This window comes from Calliphora vicina, chromosome 3 (genome assembly GCF_958450345.1).
Source record: "Calliphora vicina chromosome 3, idCalVici1.1, whole genome shotgun sequence".
In the NCBI taxonomy this organism is placed as follows: Eukaryota; Metazoa; Arthropoda; class Insecta; order Diptera; family Calliphoridae; genus Calliphora; species Calliphora vicina.
Window position 1 is genome coordinate 90,131,578 of NC_088782.1, and position 27,001 is coordinate 90,158,578.

Below are 27,001 nucleotides of genomic sequence, written 5' to 3' on the forward strand. Positions count from 1 at the left end.
ATTAAATTTGGACATAAATAAAATTCTATTTTATGCTTTTTTCCATCATATTCTACTACAGCATCAATTTCCCCAAAACCTGGTAGTGTTTTCCACCTGCAGTTTGGATTTCAGAAAAAACTGGTTTAATTTTACTATCTAACTTCTCCACTAGTTGTTCACAATCTTTTCCAATTAGACTTATCGAGGCTCCACTATCTAGAAGTCCTTTTACTTTTATATTATTTATTTTAATGTCTATAAAGGCTCTGGGATCTATCTCGTTGTCATCTATTTCTTCACACTTTCGGACAAATTTTCCTATTTCATTATATATTGACTTTTTCCTTTTAAATCTATTCCTAGTGCTTATGATTTTATCTATTTTAGTATCATTATTATCTGCATTAAAAATTCTATTCCTAACTTCCATATATCTTTTTAAACGCTCATCATAAGTTCCTATTATCTTGCTATTTATTCTATTATCCTGTACTGATTCTATATCACTTTTGCCTGCTATAACTAATTTCCTATCTTTTGTTTTGTTCATTTCAGGTTCACTATAACCACATTGATCACCTACATTCCTTGTTGTTCGGCTCAAGTTTGTGTGGAGCGTGACTCCGCCGTTTTCGTCACACTCCCTATCTTGTTTTCCGAACATTTAGGACAGGTAGGAGTAACTGCTCCCAATAGACCACACCTATAACAAAACAAGTTTCTCTGAACACTAGGACAATCAGTAAACAAATGACCTGGTAACCTGCAGTTCCAACAAAGTATTTTGTCAATATTACTGTTATTCGGTTTTCTGTAAGTATTGTCGGATTTGTATTTTATTTCCTCTACTATTTCGGTTTCTTTTTCCATTTCTGTTCCCATTTCCATTTCCTCAACTTGTCTCCTAGGTGGTACAAAACGGTTTTGTGGAACGTTGAATGTTTGTTTACGGAAATAATTTCTTTCAACTTCCTTACACGTATCGCGCAAATGTTCTACAGAGAACACTTGTACCGAATATACTATTTGAGAAATACCTTGACGTAAGTTTCGTTTCAATATTCTTATGACTTCGTATTCTGGTAAAGGATTCCTTAATCTAGTCCTTAACCTTCTCATAGCCTGGAAGTAATCGTCTATTGATTCTCCTGGTTGTTGGCGACGTTCCTCAAAATCTCTCAGCACTTCGTATTCGCTTCGAACAGAACCATATTGTACTCTAAGAGCTTTCTTTAATTCATCCCACGATTCAATGGGTCTTTGTTGTACGAGGAGCCAATACCAATCCTTGGCATCTCCCTTGAGAAGCTTATGAAATTCTCCTTGTAACTCTTGCCATGAGATGTTATGGTATTTGAGCATGTATTCGATGCGAAATATAAAATCTTCTATATATAGTTTCTCTATGTTACCATCGAAACTTATGTCCCATTTATCTACACCTATAAGATTTCCGATTTGTTTATGTGTTGCATAAATGTTATGTGGTGAAACATTTTCTAGTGGTGTATTCACATTAGAAGTGGATTCCCTAAAATCTAACCTTCTTTGTGGATATGGCTGAGTTTCTGGCTTCCTCTTTGTGGGTGCTCCTTCTATTTGGCCTGATCTTTTCTCACCCTCCTCACTAGTCAAAGACTCTATACCATCGCTTGTTTTTCCTACAATGTTCATTTTCTGTATCTCCCTAATCATCTTAGAGAATCCTTCTTCCAAACTTTCCTGAATTTTCAAATCCAATTTGTCCTCTAGTTCTGATCTGTATCCTTTTATATTTTCAGCTATTAGCTCTTTGATAAGACCAGCATAAGCTCTTGGACTATTGCCCGTTGAAAAGCCTTTTTGCGTTTGAGGGACGTTTGGAGGCGGAAAATTGTATGTTTTCTGAGGAATGAATGGTTTTGGAACTGCTCCGGTTTGTGGACCGAGAACTACTTTTGGTGTTTCTGACGGTTTATTGCCAGAATGGTGAGTATCTGGTGTCATAATAGTTCCTGACATATCTATAAATGTCCCTGTTTCCCTAGGTTCCTCCCCTACATTCATTGGTGTTCTTCCTACAGGCATTTTGGATATCTGGTATTTTATCTTTTATCTTTCAAAATTAAATATCGGAGTTTTTTTTGTTTACCTTTTTTTAAATTTATATAAAAGAGTAATACGTACATTAAACATAAAATAAACAAATACTAAACTACTACATAAAACATTTAATACATTTAACAAAACACAAATAAAATTTTGATAATTAATCTAAACATAAATACACTTACAAATTTTCTTATCACAACATATAACATATAGAACATACAATAAAATTTAACTAATAACAATTCATAAAAAAAATTACAGGAACAGTGGCATTCCAGTTGAAAAAGAAAGTGTTTATGGGAGTTGTTGATATTTAACGTATTTCCTTTAATCCATGATGTTCTCGTAACTACTAATTTCCATCAACATAAATCAAAAATATGCAAACTAAACTTATATATTTTAGGACAATTTTCGATTTATGTTTTTTCTTTTTCTTTTTGGTTTAAAATAATTCAAAATTTGCAAACTAAGTTTATATATTATTTCTTAGGACAAATATTGACTTATTTTTTTACCATCTCCAATACAAAATGCAAACTGAATCTCAAAAATCAGGACATTTGTATTGAGTATGATAGATTAAAAATGCGCAAACTTAATTATTATCAATTTTAAGGACGATTTTGAATCTAATTCTCTTTCCCCTTTTCTTCTACACTATCCTAAGCTTTTCCCTACACAATTTGATTTGTCATTAGTTCAAAATACGCAAACTTAATTATTATCAATTTTAAGGACGATTTTGAATCTAATTCTCTTTCCCCTTTTCTTCTACACTATCCTAAGCTTTTCCCTACACAATTTGATTTGTCATTAGTTCAAAATACGCAAACTTAATTATTGTTAATTTTAAGGTCGATTTTGAACTAAAAAAAAAATCTCGCTATTTCCTGTTAATACAAAAAAAATCAAAATTTTTTTTTTTTTATTCTATACGTTTAGCTGTTGTACACGTACTTTTCTTACAACTTTGAATACATATTCGTAGAATTGAATATGAATTCTAGGTTGTCTAATTTCTGCTTGGGCGCCATTTATTGTTACGAAACTCTTTGTTGGTCTTGGTGAGTTTTGATGCCACCTCGACTAGCTCATTTTCTTGGCGTGGGAACCCAACCCGCATCTACATCACCTCGAGATCGTCACAACAAAAAAAAATCAAATAAACAAATAAAAACAAATCCTATCACTAATACCTAACACAAACAAAAAGAACACTAACTAGACCTAAACAGAACATCATGAAATTTAATAGTGGATTAGATGTTACATCCACATACGTTGCCCACCCTACCAAAGTCATTGATGTTTCTCAATGACCCCTATAATATTCGATATTACAACTTACCATACCATTTTACTCTCTTTTTCTTCGGCCCACTGTACCTGTAACTTTGCAAACAATTAGTGACACATATTTATATTAAATTCCTTTCTAAAACATATTTATTAACATAAAAACACTTAAACTAAACATTAAATAAAACTTACACTTAAATCCTTTACTAAAATGTCTTTTCTTCTATCAAAAAATTGAATATTAAATTTTGTCCTTTTTTTTCTCTCCTTTTTTTCTTTTAAATTAACTTACAAACATTTATGTTTGAATCGAACGGTCTTTGAACCTATTTGTTAATTCGCTTTAACATTAAAATCTCTTATAATTTTTCTTTTTAAACTCTTGTTTCCTTGTTCTTTAAAAACACTTGTCTTCTCAGACAGTGAAAATTACCACACAATATATATTTGGTTATCAAATAAAACTATAATAATATTGTGGGTTTTCATATCCTTGGTCTTAATTTTGTTATTATTAGCCTAATCTGATTCTTAACCTTATTCTAAATGTAAATAAAACTAAACAAATATACTTAACTAATACATGAAATAAACAAAAAATATTCTTATCTAAGGATCAACTAAAAAAAAATTCTGAGCTTCAAATCTTTACTCTAATTGCAAACGATTTATTTCATCCTTTTCTCTCTCTATCTAATCCCTAAAGGAGCTCCCTGAAGGATGTGTATCGAGTCTCTATATTCACTATTTTTGAGTTCTTTTCCGGGTTAGACTATGAAACTTCTTTTAGTTAGATCCCTTTACAAACAAATTATAACAAACATAAAACAAATTTCTTAATAACTATAAACTAAACCTATTTAAATAAATCCTATATCTTAACCTACCCTAACTTGTATCACCCTAATGCCTTTTTAATATAAAAATATGTTTTTGGGATATTTTAATGGAATTTATTCTTATCTGTATGGGTTCTGGTCTACGTTTTAGGTTCTGATCTAGGCTTCCCAATTAACTTCACAATTGTGGAATCCAAGATTTCCACAAGTAGGTGGCGTATTTTATCATGCATTCACCGGGCTACCAATATACTAAATATTTCTATTTGCACAATATTACCTTATGTTTCTTTCTTTTTTTCTTTCTTGAATTTTAAATATTTAAATCCAACCGTTTTTATGGCATAAAAGGGTGATCCTATTGGGCTTTTAGTATCCTTTATTACGTTACTCCGTGGCTTCCCAATCACCTGGCACAAATCTAATTTTATTAACACAAAATTGAGTCTTTAAAATAAATTGTTTTTCATGTTTCTTTCAGTTTAATACTCACTGGATTTACTTGTGCCTGTTGATTTTAATCAAAAAAAAATTTATGGTTTGCCTAGCAGGCTATACGTCCTTTTAATAAAAAAAAAACTCTTTGGTCACTTTCACAATTTAGAATTTCGACTTTATATTTTATCATAGTCTTTAATTTGAATGTCTATTGGTAGCTGCTACTTGTATACTGTAACCTTAATTATGTTCATGTTTGCAATTACCTATACTTTTCTTTTAAAATTTCACATAAGAAAAGTAACTGAAAAATATACAAACAAATACTATTAAAAAAAAATAAAGAGTAATGGACCTTGGGTCATTGTACTTTTAGCCATAGCCTTGAAAAGTTGCCATTCTTTAAGAGAGAAATATATTCAATTCAAATTGTTCACTATTCTCTTCCTATTATCGTCCGTATCTTGGCAACCCTAATTTCAAAGCTATTTTAATAATATCGGGATCACCCTGTCAATGTTCATGTTCCACAATTTGACAGATCAACAATGACAAACATTGAACAATCAACATAAACAAAACTATAGATCAAAATAAACAAAATTTACAAGACAAATAATTATTAGCTGCTAACGCAGTTAAATAACTAAAAAAAACAAACAAACACAATGAATAAAACAATGAGACATTCTGGACAAAACAAAATCACAACATTTATACAGGGAATTATAAATAAACATTCTTGGCCACATGGATAGGTAAGTATCCAGTTTGGGGTTTCTTACTATCTCAACAAATGGAGGTAAGTAAATACATATTTAAAATAGTATACATATATTATTTTATTTTATATTTATGTATATATTTTATATTATCAGAAATTTGGTTATTGCCTAAATAATCAGGGTTGTTATATTTAATTTTTTGATAACCCTGTTTTTATTGTTTGACGTAGCGTTGCCGCTGTTGTTTAGGTATGGCATTTCAGCGTTAAAGCTAAGCGGAAAAAAACATTCCGTCATACGCTTTTGTTTAGGTAGGCCAGTTAGTGAGTTGATCAGAGACGCTTTTCGAATAAACATCAACTGAGTGTCTTAAAGTGTGCTGTGTTTTTCAAGTGAATTCGTGTACATTATAAAGTGTGTCTGTATTTCTGCGAATTTATAAACGTGTATAAAAAAACATTGAGTGACTATTTAATTCTGTTGTTGTACATTTTTAAATAAATAAAGAGTTGTTACAATTTTCAAACTACTAAACGGCTTTTATTTGCAATCAAAAGTATCCGGTTTATTTAAAGGAAATAAACAAACGTTTTGAAAAGGTTTAAACGTAACAACATAGAGAATTATACATAGAGACGAAACACTCCGATTTGTCAACAAAAATACAACAAAACTAATGTCTGATACAACAACAAAATACATTGACTAGCATGTATTTTGTTGTTGCAAGAGATAGGTTTTTGACAACAGACTTAGGTTTTTGACAATTACGTCTCGTCTCTATGTTACCCTATGCGTAACAATATTATGTTTTTTTTATATTTTAGCTTTTATTTATTTCAGTAGTTTTAATACATAATATTAATTTGTTTACAATAAAAGCAAACACTGCAGATGTCTACATAAACAAATTAAAAATTAAATTATTACCAAAAATATCATATACGCAAGAAAACGTTTCGAAATCAGTTCTAATGAATAAAACTGGTTCTAGAACCGGTTCCCTCAGAACCCGTTCTACTTTTGAGAAACATCGCCGGGACAAAGCCCATATGAAAAGAACCGGTATGGAAATGGTTCTGCTTCACAAACGCTCCCAGCAACCAGTTCCAGAACCGTTGATAGTACAACCGGTTCTAGAAAAGGTTCTATTAAAACGGTTTTTAAATTTTTTACATGCATATAATCTAAAAGAAAAGATAATATCTTAGCAATAATTTGTTCATTTGATATATAATGAAATTCTTTGAAGCCATTTCTCGACCCATTGGGCATGCACAGGAAAACCTTGCACTTTGAGCACTTGTATCTAGTTTAACTCTTTGACTTTGCATCTTCCTTTGTCTGTCGTGTGTTCCGGCCAATGCAGATTTTCATCAGATAGAACAGAAGTTGAGGGTGTAGTTTTACGTTTCTGGTCGGAGGTCGTTCGAGTAATTGGAATATACTCATTTAGGCATGACGTTGGGCGTCCTCTTCTACGGGAACATGCCAGATTCTTCCGATTATTCCAAGACAGAAACATAAGAATCGACAAAATTGGTTAACATTTTTTCAATTTCAGAGTCCTTTATTTTTCTTGTCATTTTCTTAATTAAATTTAAATGGTATCAGATATAAAAAGAACGTCTGCATCATAGCAGCATCAAACGTAAAACGATTTTATGTGTATATCATTTACAATCACAGCTTGCATTTGTATCCATATGGATACATACAATGTTTTAAAAATCCGCATAGCTTCGTTTTTGTTTAAAACAAAAAAAATATTGATGCAAAAGGTTATAATAAAGATTTTTTCTTTATGTACATGTTATTTGTAAAATAAAAAAAACGTTTTTTTTAAATATATTTTTTTATTAATTTGTTTAAACCCAAAATATACGTCCCAAAAATTTTTTTCGCAGCAGTAGTGCGTTATATTTGTGATTTTATCTGTAGAGAACATAATTATGTACCCGAATTTAACTTATAATACTGTGTACTATAAAATGTCAAACATTTACTCCATCGATTTTCTTAGTAAATACTTGCACCTCGTGAGGAAGTCAAGAGCAATTAAGTGGCAACTCTACGATTTAACCATATTTAACTTTCATTCATAGATGGCAGCAAACTACTATCTCAAAAAAATATTTAATGCAACTTTGACAAATAGATGGCGCATAAAGCGACACAATACAGGTTTAAAAAATATAAAGCATTTGGAATGCTTATTTTGTGAGGTGTTGCCACTTCACGTGTGACAATTTTAACATAAATTTTACGTCTAAATTCATGGAAAGGAAATGACATTTTATATGACGAAATAACATTTTGTGGTTGTTGTTGTAGCAGCAGTGATTGCTGAGTTGACAGCCCTTGGCCGAGTGAACTCGGGTCATTCCGGTGCGTAGAACCGGCTGTCATGGGAATGTACATTTTGTGGTAATACATATACACTGAATCAAATCTCCGTACAGACATACTCATATGTGAGGCTACTGACGATCAATACTGACTTGTTGGATAACTCATTTAAGTAGTATCTACATATATGTTTGTAAAAACAGTGTAGTCATAACGACTAACATTGGTATTATTGCAATTTATTTTTGCTTTACAAAATGACTGCAACTCGAATATCTGATGATGAAATTGAAAAAATATTGGCTATATCCGATGATGATGAAGAAGATTTTAGTGCCTCCGAGAGCGAATATGTGCCACGTTTATCTGAAGAAAGTGGATAGTGACAATTATGAAAGCATAATTTAGAAGATAGTGATGAAGAACCAATTAACAGTACTGCTCAGGAGACGAGTATTGAAAATACAACTCCAAAAAAAATAACAAAAGAAAAATTTGAGCATTCTGTCCTTACCAGAAACGCCACATGACGAAGACTGTATGCTCAAAATGCAAAAAAATAGATGTGGCGAACACAAATTTGAGCTTTGCGCCTTTTGTGCAAAACATTGAAGTACAACTTTGTTTCCATTTAATTACTTAAAGTACCTTAATTTTATAATCACATGAAGCCTTTTAAGTTTTTATGTTTATGTTTATTTTTTTTAATTTTTTAAAAATTCCAAGTGATATTGCTAAAACTGAAGAAAGACATAAAGTGATTACATTACAAATAAATAAAAAACCAAAGCAAATATAAATGTTTTTCATTTTTATATATAAAAAGGTATAGTAGTATTTTATGTTTTCAGTATTTTTTGGGATGTAGGCGTACCGCCGGTTACACAGAATCGATGTTTCTCACATGTTAGTCGAATCAACTAACATTGGTCATAACGCATATAAAATATGATTGGGCATGCAGGGTTAATATACATACACAGAAAAAAAATTTCCTAAACAATTTCAATTCAAATATTTATCACATATTGAACTGGTTTCAATTATTTCATAATAGAATCAAGTATTCATGTGCTCAAAACGAATTTTTACAATTTTCGTAATTGAAAACACATTTTTGTTATTTTTTGTGTTTTCAATTACGAAAATTGTATCTATATAAATATATAAATGTCTTTGTAAGTTTGTTTGTTGGTTTGTTGATTTGTTTGTTTGTTTGAGCATCACGCCTAAACTGAACCGATTTTATTGAAATTTGGAACGTAGATAGATCCTTACTGAGAAGCGTCAATAGGCTATATATTTTTTATTTTACTACGATAGGGGTAGCGAAACACACCGGGTCAAGCTAGCATTCAATAATTTTTTAATTTCAACCAATAACGAAAATTGTAGACACATATCTCTCGATTTACTCGATTTCACTTTTACATGATTTTTTTGGATTTCGTATACATCGAGGGATGTGGAAATTACCTGAATTTACACGATTTTTTTTTTTTAATATTTTTAGCAAAAATTATGTTTTTTTCAGTGAATTATTAAAAATATTTATATAATACATATTTATAATTATCAAAACTATTTATCTATAATATATTTGTCACAGATGCAAAAAATTTACAATATAAGATTGTGTAAAGCATGTTGCATTGATTTATACTGCACTCAGGCAATCAACACTGAAAGGCCACACAAATTTGTGGCCAGATGTAGGAGAAAATGTTATACTATCGTGTCAATCCTTGCAGTTGGAAGAGAAGGTTTTTGATGATTTTTGTGCAGGTGTTATTGAAGAATTGATAATAAATAAAGAATTATATGTTGAAGATTTAATAAATATGATGACCCAAACAAACGACAACGGTTCCGATGAAGGAGTTATGGAATCAGTAGCACTGACAACAAAAAATATTAGTGAAGGGCTTGAATTAGGCTGAATATTGCGAAATAATTTTTTAAAATTACCCAAATATTGAAAGAGCCTTCGCATTCTAGAGATACATTTCACAAGGCTATTTATAAGGACTTTAAGGAGGTTTATAAGGACTTAAACAATAAATCAACATACGTTTTAATTACAAAATAGATTTCCAAATCTCTACGAACTGATGTTATCTCCAAACTATCGAACCAGAAACCCATGAAAAATTATCTAGTGAGGAAAGTTATATGTAGCCTTCCAAAAGATACGATCAGTAGTGGAAGACAGTGATAAAGAATTGATTGGAAGTTATGACTGATACATGTTATAATTAATAGAAATATATTTCTAATTATTTTTTTAATGAACTGACTTGTTTTTTGTGAGATTCAATTATTTTGCTTTATTAAATGCTTTAAATACAATTGGGGGATTCAAACGGTCTCCTATTAGGTCGTATTGTCATAATGTCATAAAATATTTTTTTAGTTTAAATAAATTTTTGTTGGGTTTCAAACAAAAAAGTTATAAACTAATAAGACTTTTAGAACTATGTTTATTGGTTTGTCATAAAATATCACTTTTTTTGTTTGCAGCACAACAAGAATTTGTTTAAACCAGCGAAATGCAATGAGCTCTCAAATGAGCTCTCTTGTTTTTATTTTCACATGTACGCAAGCACACACATTGTATAAAAACAGTCAGTCTCGCATGAGCATTGATAGAAGCAGGTTGTGTTACGCTTTTATGCTTGTTTATTTCATTATTTCAGCTAGTTGTTTTTGTTTTTGCCAGAGAATAATTCTCAACTCATACAACTACAATATCTAAAAACTGTAGTGGTGTGAGTTTGCATTTAGCTGGTTTAAACTAAAAAAATATTTTACGACCTAATAGGAGACCATTTGAATGCCCCAAATGTATACTTTAATTTAAAATAAATGAATTTTTTAAACAAAATTTTAAATTTTATTTGTATTTGGCTCTTTTTTCGATTTAAACGATTTCTCATAAAAAAAAGGTTTCGTTTCGATATACCGCTGGGTTTCCGCATACACCGAAAAACGTTGGTGTTCGTCACCATCTCGTTTCTGAATTGTTTTCGTTTCAAGGCTCCATTAGTCTTTGCGTTCTGTTCTGTGCAGTTCTGTAGGCTGATATTTTGTAGTTAGTTTTTCCGTATTAACGTATCAGCTGTTTTTGAAATAAGAACCAAAAAATCAACTTGGTGATTTTGTTACTATTTTTAGTGTTTTTTTTGCATTTAGACCATCAACATATTATTGTGAAAATTTTTATAAATACATATGTATCAGAGAACGGATTGAAAACATTCACGTTTACTGCCCATTCATAAATTCATTGCTATTGCATTGCCTTTAATAGACAATAACAAAAAATGCCAAGCTATGCGTAAACACATTTGTTTTTCTGATTGCCATATGAAAGAAACTAAAAACATTCACACCATTCGTTAAGTATTTCTTGACATTTGTGTGCTTAAATATGTAGTTTGTGAATATACAGGATCTTACGGAATTAGTATTTTAAATTAAAATGCATATAACATTGGAATCGGTCATGATTTTTAAACAATTCCTTTTCTGTTTAACATATGGGGCATTTCATGTCAAGTGAACCAACTTTTGAAATCGATGTCTTCCGATCGGGATGAAATTTGCACCAAGGTTAGCTCTATTGGATAGTAACTCAGACACAATTTTTCAACAACATCGGTCGAGAACTCTCTGAGTTATAGGGGGTAAAATTTTGACAATTTGGTCAAACAGGGGTTTTTTCTTATCCATGTAACTTATTACCTATTGTTCTTAGCAAAATGTGTCCCAAATAGTATAGATAGCTATTTCTTCGATCTTTCGAAAAAAAATATTTAAAAAAAAAAATAAAAAATTTTTAATATTTTTTTTCCGAAATCAAAAACTTTTTTGACTTTTTTTTAAAATGGGTCCTTTTTTTTTTTTTTTTTTTCTTAAAATAAAGTTTAGATATTTTCCTTGAACACCTACTTGGTCGCTTAGTGGGATGCGAGTGGGATATCTATCAAAATAAATATTTTGTAACTCAAAACATAAAATTTTTGACTTTTTTTGCAAAATCAAAAACTTTGTTGACTTTTTTTTTTCAAAATGGACCCTTTTTTAATCTTTTTTTTTAGGTCAAACAAAAGCTTAGATATTATCCTTGAAGACCCTTTTGGTCGCTTAGTGGGATGCGAGTGGGATATCTATCAAAATAAATATTTTTTAACTCAAGACTTACAATTTTTGACTTTTTTTTTTGCAAATACGATTTTTTTTCCAAATGGGCCCTTTTTTTAAAATTTTTTTTGTAGTCAAAAGAAAGCTTAGGTCCATTCCTTTAAGATATTTTTAGTCCCTTAGTGGGATGCGAGTGGGATATCTATCAAAATAAATATTTTGTAACGCAAGACATACAATTTTTTAATTTTTTTTTGCAAAATCAAAATTTTTTTCCAATATGGGCCCTTTTTTAATTTTTTTTTTGCTCAAAAGAAAGCCTAGGTCCATTCCTTTAAGATATTTTTAGTCCCTTAGTGGGATGCGGGTGGGATATCTATCAAAATAAATGTTTTAACACAAAAATTGTATGTCTTGAGTTACAAAACATTTATTTTGATATATATCCCACTCGCATCCCACTAAGCGATCAAAACCATCTTAAAGGAATAGGCCTAAGCTTTCTTTATAGCAAAAAAAAAAAATACAAAAAGGGCCCATTTTAAAAAAAAGTCAAAAAAGTTTTTGATTTTGCCAAAAAATCAAAAATTGTATATCTTGAGTTACAAAATATTTATTTTGATAGATATCCCACTCGTATCCCACTAAGGGACCTAAAATATCTTAAAGGAATGGACCTAAGCTTTCTTTTGACTAAAAAAAAATTTTTAAAAAAGGGCCCATTTTGAAAAAAAAATCGAATTTGCAAAAAAAAAGTCAATAATTGAATGTCTTGAGTTACAACATTTTTATTTTAATAGATATCCTACTCACATCTTCCTAAGTGACAAAATAGGTCTTAAAGGAAAAGACCTAAGCTTTCTTTTGAGCAAAAAAAAATTTTTAAAAAAAAGTCCCATATTGGAAAAAAATTTCGATTTTGCCATAAAAAATTAAAAAATTGTTACAAAATATTTATTTTGATAGATATCCCACTCGCGTCCCACTAAGGGACTAAAAATATCTTAAAGGAATGGACCTAGGCTTTCTTTTGAGCAAAAAAAAATTAAAAAAGGGCCCATATTGGAAAAAAATTTTGATTTTGCAAAAAAAAATTAAAAAATTGTATGTCTTGCGTTACAAAATATTTATTTTGATAGATATCCCACTCGCATCCCACTAAGGGACTAAAAATATCTTAAAGGAATGGACCTAAGCTTTCTTTTGACTACAAAAAAAATTTTAAAAAAAGGGCCCATTTGGAAAAAAATTTTGATTTTGCAAAAAAAAATTAAAAAATTGTAAGTCTTGAGTTAAAAAATATTTATTTTGATAGATATCCCACTCGCATCCCACTAAGCGACCAAAAGGGTCTTCAAGGATAATATCTAAGCTTTTGTTTGACCTAAAAAAAAGATTAAAAAAGGGTCCATTTTGAAAAAAAAAAGTCAACAAAGTTTTTGATTTTGCAAAAAAAGTCAAAAATTTTATGTTTTGAGTTACAAAATATTTATTTTGATAGATATCCCACTCGCATCCCACTAAGCGACCAAGTAGGTGTTCAAGGAAAATATCTAAACTTTATTTTAAGAAAAAAAAAAAAAAAAAGGACCCATTTTAAAAAAAAGTCAAAAAAGTTTTTGATTTCGGAAAAAAAATATTAAAAATTTTTTATTTTTTTTTTTAAATATTTTTTTTCGAAAGATCGAAGAAATAGCTATCCATACTATTTGGGACACATTTTGCTAAGAACAATAGGTAATAAGTTACATGGATAAGAAAAAACCCCTGTTTGACCAAATTGTCAAAATTTTACCCCCTATAACTCAGAGAGTTCTCGACCGATGTTGTTGAAAAATTGTGTCTGAGTTACTATCCAATAGAGCTAACCTTGGTGCAAATTTCATCCCGATCGGAAGACATCGATTTCAAAAGTTGGTTCACTTGACATGAAATGCCCCATATATATTTATTGTTAGCCCACAAAATTGGAGAATGGAGAAAATCGGCATATATTTAGTCCCGATATTATCAAAAAACTGCAGTAGGGTGGGTAAAAATTTTGAAAATTTAATTTTAAAATGCGAATATCTCCTAAGGTATAAGAGATTATTGGTAGCTACGACCAGGTTTTTTATAGTACTCGGCAAGGAGATTCATGAGGTCGAAACTCAAAACTTAAACTCGACAATATTTCCTCTTTTCGGACTAATGCATTAAACACATTCAAGACAGCAGGCTACACGACTACACGAACACAAATTCTGCTGGTTACAGTTGTAGTCGTGTGGCAGCTACTGAATTATTTTAAAGACGACAGCTACAAAGTAAACAGCTGATTTATAATTCAGTGGTGCCACTTTAATAAAAAATAATCGTACAAAATTCCAAAGTAATTAAGATTGAAACAATTATTTTGAGTAAAAATATATATACGGTTATAATTAATTATGTACCTGTTATTAATTTATTTCAATATGGTTATCAGAAACTTCTCTTAATTAAGTAAAAAAATATATTTTTTTAAGCACTAATTTGATTTACATTTGTTTATTATATAAGCACCACTATTTCTGTTTTGTAGCTGACAAAAATAGAAATTAGCCTAATTCGGCTACATCGGCATGAGTAGTCGTGTGGCCGTGTAGCTGTGCTGTCGTTAAAATAATCGTCTCCATATAAACGTGTGCATTTTATTTTTGACAGATTGAAGTTGGTAGCCTGCTGTCTTGAATGTGTTTAATGCATAAGCGTCTAGAAGTTACAGATTATTTCTCTCTATTTTTTCTATACCACTGTGCAACACCAATATGGTAAGTTAAACTTGCGTACAGTAAAACTTTTAACATGTACGTAAATTCATTCTATCAGTATTAAAACCATTCACACCATTCGTTAAGTATTCGTTGCTTTTGGGAGTGTTAGTTTACTTCTATAGAAGACAAGCAATAAATGCATCATTTTTCGTTGCACTCCATTTTATGAATAATGCCATGCATTGCTTTATAGAATTAATGTACTATATTGTCAACAAAAGGCTCATTTTTTGTGAATGCATTCAAAAGCACAAAATAGAGCATTCAATCCGTTCTCTGATATGTATGTATATTGTTTGTTAATGAATTTATTTGCAAGATTTTATTAAAACTAAATTTTTTTACATACATTAGTACAAATTTATATATATTTTATAGATTCATCCGCAACAGCAACGTTACAGAAAAACTAACGACATATACTACGTTTATACGTAGCCTATTCGCAAATAAAAATTATTTGCAATTAACTAACTCACTGGCCCATAATCATAGTCAAAAATAAAGTACATTTTAAGAGAATTAAACTCGACTTTACTTAAGAGTGGACTTTAGGTCTATCATAGACAAGCTAAAGTTGTTTTTAACTCGTTTAACAACAGCGTCAGCTGTTATTCGCCGATTAAAAAAGTTCGTCGCAAAGTAAGAAATGTTTAAGTTACAAGATATTGGTAGAGATTTTGCAATTATTTAACAGTTATCAATAAAATTAGTACCAAAATATCGTAATTATGATATTTTTCCACAACAAACAACTTTCTTTCTTTAAGGCTGGGTTAGCCGACCGTTGATGAAATGTAACCGTAATGTTGACTTAACGTAACACTTTAGTGCGATTATAGAACATTTAAAATGTGTCATATGTTTTTGACATAAACAAACAAATTTTAACAGCTGTTTGAAAGTGTTATCAACACAATTGTTTTAAATACTGTTCAAGCGATTTTATAATTTTGTTCTGCGATTTAAAAAAAAAATTATTAAACTTTTTTGGTAATAGTACTTATATATAAACCGTACACATAATGTATTCATCATCATTGTGAAGTGCTTCGAAGTGACTTCATATATGTTTATATTAACCCATTAGGAGACAATTATAAATATTATTTATTACCTTGTCATACAGACTTTATTTATTAAAGGTCCGATAACTTAAAAATTAATTAATATTGTATTGTACTTTATACTAAGGGCCATTATTACAACTTGCCTTTATGTTCGTAATAGTAATAGTTAACTTTAAGGGTACCTTTTTCTATTGCATAAAGTTTTACCTTCACTATTTCGAACATAAAGGCAAGTTGTAATAATGGCCCTAATTTGTTAATTTAATTTGTGAAACAAAATATTAATTTAATATTTTCAAACTTATTACTTTCGACTATTATTAGTATACATTTTATAAATGCTTGTAAGAACTAATTTGTATAAGTAAATATTACCATAACAATAAAAAGTTTTTTTTTAGTAAGAATTGTGCTAAATTTCCCAATTATTGATAAATTCACTGACATTTATTGTTGTGGGATATGCTAGTTCCTTTGTCCCCTTTTACAATGCAGAAATTGAAAGGCAGACATTTTTCTCATTCTCTTTTGAACTAACCTAAATCTGTGTAATACACACTGTACCTCGTCAACCCTTTTCCCAAAAGGCTTTAGAAAAACTAAAGATATTATACAAATCAAACTATAGAGTGAATGAGAATTACAGGCACTCATGCTTTATTTGTAAAAATATCAAAGCTTAAACAAAACATCAACAATAAACAGTGAGTTTATCTTTTTTTTTTTTATTATTATTTATTTTCAACAACCTAGCCTATTGGCCATAATCGGTTATAAATTTCTACTTAAAAACTTTTCTTACTACTTTTCTTACATTTTGTTTTTTATTTATGTATTTACATATATTAATGAAATATTTAAAACATTTTTAGAACATTGAAAATATTGTTAAGCGTTCTGAGCATAAGTATTTTTTATACAAGACTTTTAAAAACAACAAGTTGACAACACCGTTAGTAAATGTCACGTAGAAACGTAAAGAAATTCTGTTTTTAACAGGTTCAGACGTTACAGTTAAGTTACATTTTGTCACTATAACTGCTTTAACTACTTTACACACAATAGATAGGATCAGCTGTTCCGTTCCGTTAAGGTTACATTACAGTCGGCTAATCCACCCTTTAGATGTCCCGGTTACTTTTATTGTTTACGTTTTTTTGATTTTTTTTTTTAATTTTGTATGTCAGCTGTTCAGCGTTGCCACTTGTCTGTTTTTTGTTGTATATTGTATGAAAACATTTTCTACATTTGCGGTGGCACCCCGTTAAAGTCGGTTCAATTTAAAACATACTTTAATTTTGACTATGGTTGCAAATTAATAAAAAGCTGGTTTTTATTTTAAAGTTGTTTTTAAAAAAAACCGACTTTAGTGTTTGACTATGATTATGGGCCACTGGAAAATTTTTGTTTTTATGTTATGCCGGATGGTAAACATTAATAATTTGGTAGTAATGTTTTTGAACAAAATATGATAAATTTTATATTTTTTTAAATGCAAACTTATAGAAACTAAAATTCATATTTGTCTTGCATTCCAATTAATGCAAAAACACAATGAAATATTTTAAAAACGTCTTAATAAACTAAAAACATTAAAACATATGGCAATGCTTAAAATCGTATATGCAAATAGTGTCGTTAATCAGGAATTGTTTTCGTGAGTTAGCTATTCGCAAATAAAAAATTAATTCAATGTTTATGCGGCTAATTTTTCTAAATGCAATATTTTTATTTGTGAATAAGCCGTGAGTGTAAACGTAGTAAAGTAACAGTTGCAAAAACTCAACATATTCATACTTTTGCACTAACACAATTGTGCAGGTAAGCTAAAAACAAAACAGCTAATTCGTTACGGAACGGAACGTACAAACTAATTTGGCCTTTAACATTTGTATATACAAAAAATGCAACTCTGAAAGTATTTTATCGAGTACTCAAAAACAGCCTGCTTTGAGTACTCATTACCCAAATACTTAATACTTTTACATCACTGGTCTAAATTCGTATTAAAAAGAACAAACAACAAAAGGCGCATTTAAATAAAATTTTGTATGATTTTTTTTTTATAAATCATAAATTAATTTCGTACCTTGCACCAAATCTTGAATTGGCAATTGTTTAAACAAAATATATCCTAAAGATGTCAAGATTTGGTAAAATCAAAACTGTTGGCTGCAAAAACTTTGTGTAAATATAGAAAAATTACATTTGAAAAACAATACGTACCTACTTATTCAAATTGTTCAGTACTTACAGTAATGTCGTATTTGAACCATCGGAGTATCTAAATGTAATTATTGGTCCAAATGGAACGGGAAAGTCCACTTTAGTATCAGCCATTGTTCTTAGCTTGGGAGGTGAACCGATATTACTTGCCCGATCCACGGCAATCGGTGATTATGTGAAAAATGGTTGCGAATCTGCTAAAGTTTATGTTGAAGTGTACGATCGCGAAGATGAGGAGGACTCCAAAACAACAACTTTTCAGCGATCTTTCGATATAAATAACAAGTCTCAATATTTTGTAAACGGACAATCGATGAACAAGAAGAATTTTCTGGCAATTGTTTCGAATTACAACATTCAAATAAGTAACCTTTGTCAATTTTTGCCCCAGGATAAAGTTCAGGTATGTACGTGTTACAAAGTTCCAAATGATATCACTAAACTGAAGATATAAATGTTTCTAATTGATTCAAAATATTTCTGGCTTATTTAAATTTCACTAGTGTAGGTTGAAAATCATCCACTACTATTTAATTTCACCATTAATAGTGTTTCAGGTTCGAAGATTGTTAGTGTTCAAGATTATATTTTAACTCTTGGATTTAAAGTTATCTTATTATTATATATATAAAAATGAAATGGTCCATGTATGTAATGGCATCACGTGAGAACGGCTGGAGCGATTTGGCTGATTTTTTTTTATTCGATTCGAAATATTCAGGAGATGGTTTGTAAAGCTTTTGTATTAAAAAGCTCCCTAAAGTATGCAGCACAAATTTAGATAATTTATTTGCAAATAAATATGATCAGGCTGGAGTATGCGGGTTGGAGAAACTTGACGAACTAACATTAGTAAATGCTACCGGGCGAAGCCGGGGCGGTCAACTAGTACAATAATAAAAGTAGCTTGCCAATACAAAAAAAAATATTAATATTAACACAAAAAAAAATGTTTGGAAATATAAACTGGTATCTTGATTTCTTCCAAAGTGAACCATTTTGTGTTGTGTTTCAGAAATGATTTTGTTCGTTGTCGATTTTTTATAAAGAACTAGCAGATTACGCGCTAATTCGTTAGCGTTTTTTTATATTAAAATAAAAGTATTATAGAAAATTCAAAACGTATTATTAAAACAAACAACAAGTACCATAAACTCCGACTTGTGGATTCCCACAAGCTCAGTTCCATATGAGCTTTATTTCATGTTTTATGTACATTGGTGAAAAGAAATTGTAGCAAAAGTCTCCCTCTTGAATTCTCACTTACCTACGACCATATAGCTTAATTTCAGGTTTCTAGGTCAATTGCTATAGAAAATTCAGAAATTATCATTAGAATAAAGAAAAAATAATATAAGAACCTTATAAGCTTAATTTTATATACATTAAAGAAAATGTACGATAAAGTCCTCGCTTTGAATTCTCACTCACTTAGATCCATATATGCTTAATTTTATGTTACTAGGTCCATTATTATAGAAAATTTAAAAAGTACCACAAAATACACCTTTTGCGGGTTCTTACTTATTCATCATTATATGTTTCTAACTTCGTGATTCCAGGTTCATAATTATAATTATATTCAAAAAGTTTTATTAGAATAAAAAAAGTACCATAAAGTCTCCCCCTTGGATTCTTATTCACTCAGATCCATTATCAAAGAAAATTAAAAAAGTACCTTTAGAAGAACGAAAATGTAGTTCAGTTCTCACAATTTGGTACCTATTCCTATATCTACCTACACTTAGATACATATCAGCTAACTTTAATATCGATAAATTAAATAATTTAAAATTGACGTTGTAATGAGATATAAAATACAAAAATTTGTTAAAAAATGTTATTTATTAAAAATTCGGCAGGCCATTTAAGTGTCTCAGGCAACTAGAACAAGAAATGTAGGAACAAAATTAACATATTTTGGGAAATATTAAAATAAAAGCTAATATATGAGTTGTATATGAGTTTTTGCCTTCGTAGGATACCCTTAACCTATTCCCAGGGATGACCCAAAAAATTTAATTTTTTAACATTTCAAAATATATACCAATTATTACGGTTAGTTTTATTTTATTGTACATTAATTGCAAGTATAAAATTGCCCAATTCACAACTGGTGTTGTAGCGTTGTATCGTTGTATGTCGTAATTTTTTTTATTAATGTTTTGTTTTTGTTTCGAAAAATTTGTTTGAAAAATATTTACGACATACAACGCTACAACACTACAACGTCAATTGTGAATTGGGCAAATATATCAATAAAAAAATTTTTATTTTTAAAACTATTTTCTATGTGTGAAAGAAACAAAAATGTTTAATGTGTGTGAAGTTAAATTCGAATTTAACTAGCACAGACAAAAACCACATTTTTTAACATTGATCATTTTACAGTCAACATAGCACTGTTAAGCACTCACTTAACAGTCATCATAAATAAATTGTAGTACATGAAATATATCTGAAATATGTATCTGAAATAATTTCAGAACTATAAAAAATAAAAAAAATAATAAAAAAATAAATTTCTGACGTGAAATAAAAGTAAGATAGTAAGAATTAATATTGGAATTTAAATAAAATTGAGTTTTTTGAAAACAAAAGCTGGAGAGGATTAGTGATCATTTTGTGAACTGGGTGAAAGGTTCGCATACTACACTATATAGAAATGTTGGTGCAATGAGCACTTGTTGGAAATGTTATAGTGGGATACCTGAAATAATCTTGGGATTTGAGAAAACTTAAGTTTTTTGAAAAAAAAGCTCGAGATGATTTGTGACCATTTTGGAAACTGGGTGAATGGTTCGCATACTATACTATATGGAAGTGTTGGTGCAAGGAGCACTTGTTGGAACTGTGGTAGTGGGATATCTGAAATAATCTTGGGATTTGAGAAAATTTGATTTGAAAAATAGTATTTTTTTGATAAATTTTCTGGAGAGGATTTTTGTCCATTTTGGGAATTGTGTGGAAGGTTCGCATATTACACTATATACATATGGTGGTCCAAGAGGTACTTGTTGGCACTGTGGTAGTGTGATATCTGAAATAATCTTGGGATTTGAGAAATTTCCAAGATTTGTGTAATATGCGAACCTTCCACACAATTCCCAAAATGGACAAAAATCCTCTCCAGAATTTTTTTTTAAAAAAATAAAATTTTTCAAGTCGAAATTTCTCAAATCCCAAGATTATTTCAGATATTCCACTACCATAGTTCCAACAAGTACCTCTTGGACCACCATATGTATATAGTGTAATATGCGAACCTTCCACACAATTCCCAAAATGGACACTAATCCTCTCCAGCAATATTACATTTTTCAAGTCGAAATTTCTCAAATCCCAAGATTATTTCAGATATCACACTACCACAGTGCCAACAAGTACCTCTTGGACCACCATATGTATATAGTGTAATATGCGAACCTTCCACACAATTACCAAAATGGACAAAAATCCTCTCCAGAAAATTTATCAAAAAATACTATTTTTCAAATCAAATTTTCTCAAATCCCAAGATTATTTCAGATATCCCACTACCACAGTTCCAACAAGTGCTCCTTGCACCAACACTTCCATATAGTATAGTATGCGAACCATTCACCCAGTTTCCAAAATGGTCACAAATCATCTCGAGCTTTTTTTTCAAAAAACTTAAGTTTTCTCAAATCCCAAGATTATTTCAGGTATCCCACTATAACAGTTCCAACAAGTGCTCATTGCACCAACATTTCTATATAGTGTAGTATGCGAACCTTTCACCCAGTTCACAAAATGATCACTAATCCTCTCCAGCTTTTGTTTTCAAAAAACTCAATTTTATTTAAATTCCAATATTAATTCTTACTATCTTACTTTTATTTCACGTCAGAAATTTATTTTTTTATTATTTTTTATAGTTCTGAAATTATTTCAGATACATATTTCAGATATATTTCATGTACTACAATTTATTTATGATGACTGTTAAGTGATTAACAGTGCTATGTTGACTGTAAAATGATCAATGTTAAAAAATGTGGTTTTTGTCTGTGCTAGTTAAATTCGAATTTAACTTCACACACATAAATGTTTATATATAACAGGTCGGGAATTATTGAGATACTTCTCAGGGTATTCATACTTATAGAAAATAGTGACAAAATTTAAACAATTATAAATTTTCTGATTTGAAAATGTTCTTTTTCTAAACGAATTACACATTTTTTCTAAAATTAGTAATTTGAAAAAACATATTTTTAGGATCCCTATACCAAGGTCTAAAATTATTATACTAATACTGGATAATACTTTAAAGAAAATCGGATAACATTTTGATGATGCACATTTTATTTGAAGTTTCGAGTGTTGGCTCAATATTAAAATAAAAAAGAAATTTGAAATTTAAAAAATTTCCAATTAAAAATAGTTTTAGATTTTGGGAGCACCGATAATCGAAAATGTACAATTTAAGGCCTACCCTATTGTTTATAAACTAATATTTTGTTAAATACCTATTTTTTATTAGGACTTTGCCAAAATTGAACCTCCGGAAATACTTCAGAATACTATCAACTCGGTTTGCCAAAGTGATGAAATTGATAATTTTATGAAGTTAAAGCAACTAAGAAATGAACAAAAAAACGGCATTTCGGAGCATAAGATTTTGGTTCAAAAACTGGATGAAACTAAGCTTCGTGTTGAGGAGTATGTATTTAAATTGTTAATGAATCTTTATGTATGGACATTTAAAATAACTTAAACAATTTATATTTTTTAGGCTTAAAGTACAATTGGAAAGATATAATGCTCGCAAAGATATCGAAGAGAAATTAAATGTGTGTAACGCCAAGAAACTAATGCTTGAAATCGAAAAGTTAAAAAGCGATCTTTCAGAATATGAGAATGATCGCAAAATGGCGATAATTCATTTTAAAAAATGTGATCATGAATATAAAGCCATCAACAATAAAAAGAATTTGATTGATACCACAACAGAGAAATTAAAAAAGGAAATTGAAGAAAGGGTAAGAATTGAATTTAATGAAGTATGTATTGTAATTTTTTTTTATTTTATTATTCCATATATGTAATATAAAGCAGAGTATGAAAACAAAACAAATCAAAATTTTTATATTGTATTGTACATGAGCAAACACAAAACAAAAACTTTTCAAGTGACAAAGAGAGAAAACGAAACGATTAGCTTTTCACTCATCTGCATTATTTAATTTACCGTTACAATCCTACATTTGAGTACAAAACAGATAGAGAAACGTATTTTTTATTCATATTGTTTTTTTTTTGTACTGTGTTCTCTATTATAATGAGTAAATCAAGTACCAAACGTTTCTTAAACGTTTTTTAACAGAATGTTTCAATATTGTTCTTACTCTTTTCTTTTCTAGCTGCGTACCAGTGATGTTAACTTTTTAATTTCGATTACCGTACAGCCCTAAAAAAATTACCGTTTTTTAGGTAAAATTACCGTATCCAAAGTTTTATACAAAAATAATATTTTATTATTGAAACTGGTTTATTTTTATAATTCAATATATCGAGGGCCTATATTCAAAACTCTCTATCTTAAGAAACACAACTTTTCAGGGAAGCCAAAAATCATTTTTTTTCGCGAATTACTTGAGTTGTTAAAATTCGGTATGCTACAATTATTATTTTAAGCCACTATAATTGTTTTTCACATATAATTGTTTTTTAAAATTTTGCATTATTGGTGGCTTTATGATAGATAGAGGGTTTTTCTTAACAAAATATTCAATGTGTATGTATTAGGGTATTCATTCGACTAATGATCGTTCGAATAATCGAATAATTTCTTACGAATAATTATTCGAACAATTTAAAAATGGCCATTTTCGAATAACGAATAATTCGAACAATTTTATGTAGAATAATCGAATAAATTGCTTAAAATTTTTCATAATTCCAAATTTAAATAAGTAATAAGACTCACAAAAATTGTATTGTTTCTGAAATTCGACAAATAACTAAAGACAAAGGGACTTTCGGTCACTGTAGATGAGATAGCTCCTTCTATAAATATATAAATATTACTGCAAGAAGTTACAATTCTAAAAACAAATCTTTCAAAATGTTTAACTTAGGACTTGAACCAATGAAAATAAAAGGTACGGAATAAAATATTTATTATTTAGCTGGCAAAATATTAGAAGAATCGCAATTAATAATCAAAATTTTAACTTAGATTCAAGTGGAGTTGAATGTGATGGAGAATGTGATTTTGAAACGGTCGTCGAAAGTGATATTGAGGATGACATTTATAATGATTACATTGAAATAGATGAAGGCCATGATCTTAAAATATATGTATATAAGTGATGTTATTAACCGCATACGTAAGTGTTGCAAAATATTTAATAAATCGAATGATAAACACAAATATTGCAAACTAACGTTTTGTTGCAAGAAAAGCAAGGAGTTCGTCTTATACATGATGTTAAACATCGTTGGACATCTTTGTCTAACATGGTAATAAACTTTTTGCGTATTTGTAAATGCGTCAATCATGCACTGCCTGACTTAAAATTAGCCACGTTCACTGACAATGATATCAAACTTTGGACAGATTCCCTTTATTGTGTAATTCCCCAAGACCACTTTATTAAGCAAAGATTCGGCAACGTTGGTAGAGCTTGATGTATATGTTATAAATATGTTATAAATAATTTAGAAATAGTGAATAATTAATTTACTAAAGAATTAGTTACTCAATTTAAAATCGGAATTAATGAACGACATAAAAAAGTTCTTAATACGTTTATATTGTAGTTATTTGAATTCAGAATCATGCCAAAACGGAAACTAAAGTGTTTGCTAGTCAATTGTTTTGTAGATTGTTCGGGAGTTATTCTGATCAGAATATTTTTGTTGAAATTTAATGATGGACTTTGTTTTCGAATGTTTTTTAACATTATCAATACTTGAATTGTTAACTTTAACGTTACTTTTTGTTTTTCTTTAACAATAAAATATAAAAAAACCAACATCAAAAATTCATTCTTTAATGTGTTAAAAAAAATTAAATTATTCGAACAATTCGACTAATTTTAAACGTGTGATCGAATTATTCGAACAAGTTAAAATCTCTTATTCGAATTATTTGTTTTATTCGAACAAGAGAAAAATCGAATAATTCGAATACCCTAGTATGTATACAAATGATAAGATAGAGGATTTTGGATTTTAATAGAATTAAAATATTTTGATTTCATGTATGCCATCTGTCAGTTTTTAATGTGATTTATTTAAGATAACGGCTAATAATACAACATAAGATAAAAAACACTTTAAAACTAGACACTTTTTTAAGCAAACTCCAAATTTAACCATTTATTTTTATGCCATGGAAATTATATTTTCCAAAAACAAAAAGTAAAATATTTTCATGGTAATTCATTTTTTTAAATGATTGAAAAAATCATTTTAAATTAGTAAGAAAACATGAACATGAAACTAATTATTTGAAAAGATTGAGGCTTTTGCATTAGGAAGAAATAATTGTAAAACATAGTAATTTTCGTGATATCAAAGATAGAGGATTTTGAATATAGGACCAAGTTTGTAAAACAGAAGTATGTCATTTTTATCAACATCTTTCTTCTTCTGGGAAATGCAAAACTAATGGAATTACAGAAATATTGGTATCGAACAATTGGGGATTTATTACGTCACTGTTTTTAATGATTGCATTTGATTTGATTCAAAACTATTTTTCCAATACTAATTTGTATGTTGAAATATCCATACTTGAAAGACTTGCGATTACTTTACCGCCATCATAGATTACTTTACCGTCATAATCCTCAAAATTTTATGATTATTTTAATGAGAAACATGTATATCATATGTAGACCCAAATATTACTTTTGGGATATACACATCTGCTCAAAATAATAGATACACCTAATAGGAAAAAATTTAAATGGCGGTAACATTGAAAATTTCCTCGCAAGCGTTAAGAATACATCATATTATTAAATCTGGCAACTATTTGCTTTCATGTTGATTTTTAAAAACGAATTTATTTGAATTACAAAAAATTATTTGCTCATAAAAATAGATACACTTCAGTAATTTGTAATTTGTTTATATACAATTTTTTTTTTGTGCAATTTTTTGTACCTATTTACGTGAAACAGTAAGTATAATTTAAATTTTAGCAACAATTTTATAAAAAATAGGACTCTTTTGAAGAAAATGGGACGAAATCATCATTGTACCGAAGATGAGAAAAAAATTGTTCAAACGATGAGAAATCAAGGAAAATCATTACGGGAAATAGCAAAGAGCATAGGAAGATCTTTACATTTTGTCCAAAATGTTTTATCTAAAAAACAAAAAAGAGAAACTCGCGGTAGACCAAAGAAAACCAGTCCAGAAACAGATAGGCGGATCGTCCTTATGGTTAAAAAAGACCCTTTCATATCATCTAAAGCTATTTCTGCGGAGCTATGTAACGAAATCAGTCCACAAACAGTTCGTCGTCGTCTTTTACAAGCTAAATTGCCGGGAAGAATTGCCAGAAAAGTGCCACTAATGCGCCAAAAAAATATCAAGACAAGATTGGAATTTGCTAAAGAGCACTTACAATGGTCCGGGTGTGAAGGCGAAAAAAAATGGAGAAATATTTTATGGAGCGACGAAACAAAAATAAATTTGTTTGGAAACGACTGCCAAAGAAATGTACGCCGACCAAAAGGAAAAGAATTCCACGTTAAATTTACAAAAAAGACGGTAAAACATGGCGGGGGAAACATAATGGTTTGGGGTTGCTTTTCATGGAATGGTGTTGGTCCGATATTCCGAATAGAAGATACCATGAATGCTAGTGGGTATAGAAACATATTGGAAAACGTAATGCTTCCATATGCATCGGAAAATATGACATTAATATGGACATTCCAGCAGGACAACGACCCAAAACATAGTTCAAGATTAGTTAAAAACTGGTTCTTGGAGAATAACGTACCTGTTTTAAGCTGGCCCAGCCAATCCCCTGATTTAAACCCAATAGAAAACTT

The 27,001-nt window shown here is 29.6% G+C and overlaps 1 protein-coding gene across 1 annotated transcript in view; it reads left to right on the top strand.

Moving 5' to 3' along the window:
* The first annotated feature begins 17,730 nt into the window (after positions 1-17,730).
* SMC5 (structural maintenance of chromosomes 5) overlaps positions 17,731-27,001 on the top strand; it is a 44,857-nt gene continuing 35,586 nt past the window's right edge. The window contains exons 1-4 of the mRNA XM_065504624.1: positions 17,731-17,921; positions 17,982-18,363; positions 22,468-22,646; positions 22,720-22,966. Coding sequence (XP_065360696.1) covers positions 17,875-17,921; positions 17,982-18,363; positions 22,468-22,646; positions 22,720-22,966 — 855 coding nt within the window. The 5' untranslated portion in view covers positions 17,731-17,874. The remainder of the gene's footprint in view (positions 17,922-17,981; positions 18,364-22,467; positions 22,647-22,719; positions 22,967-27,001) is intronic.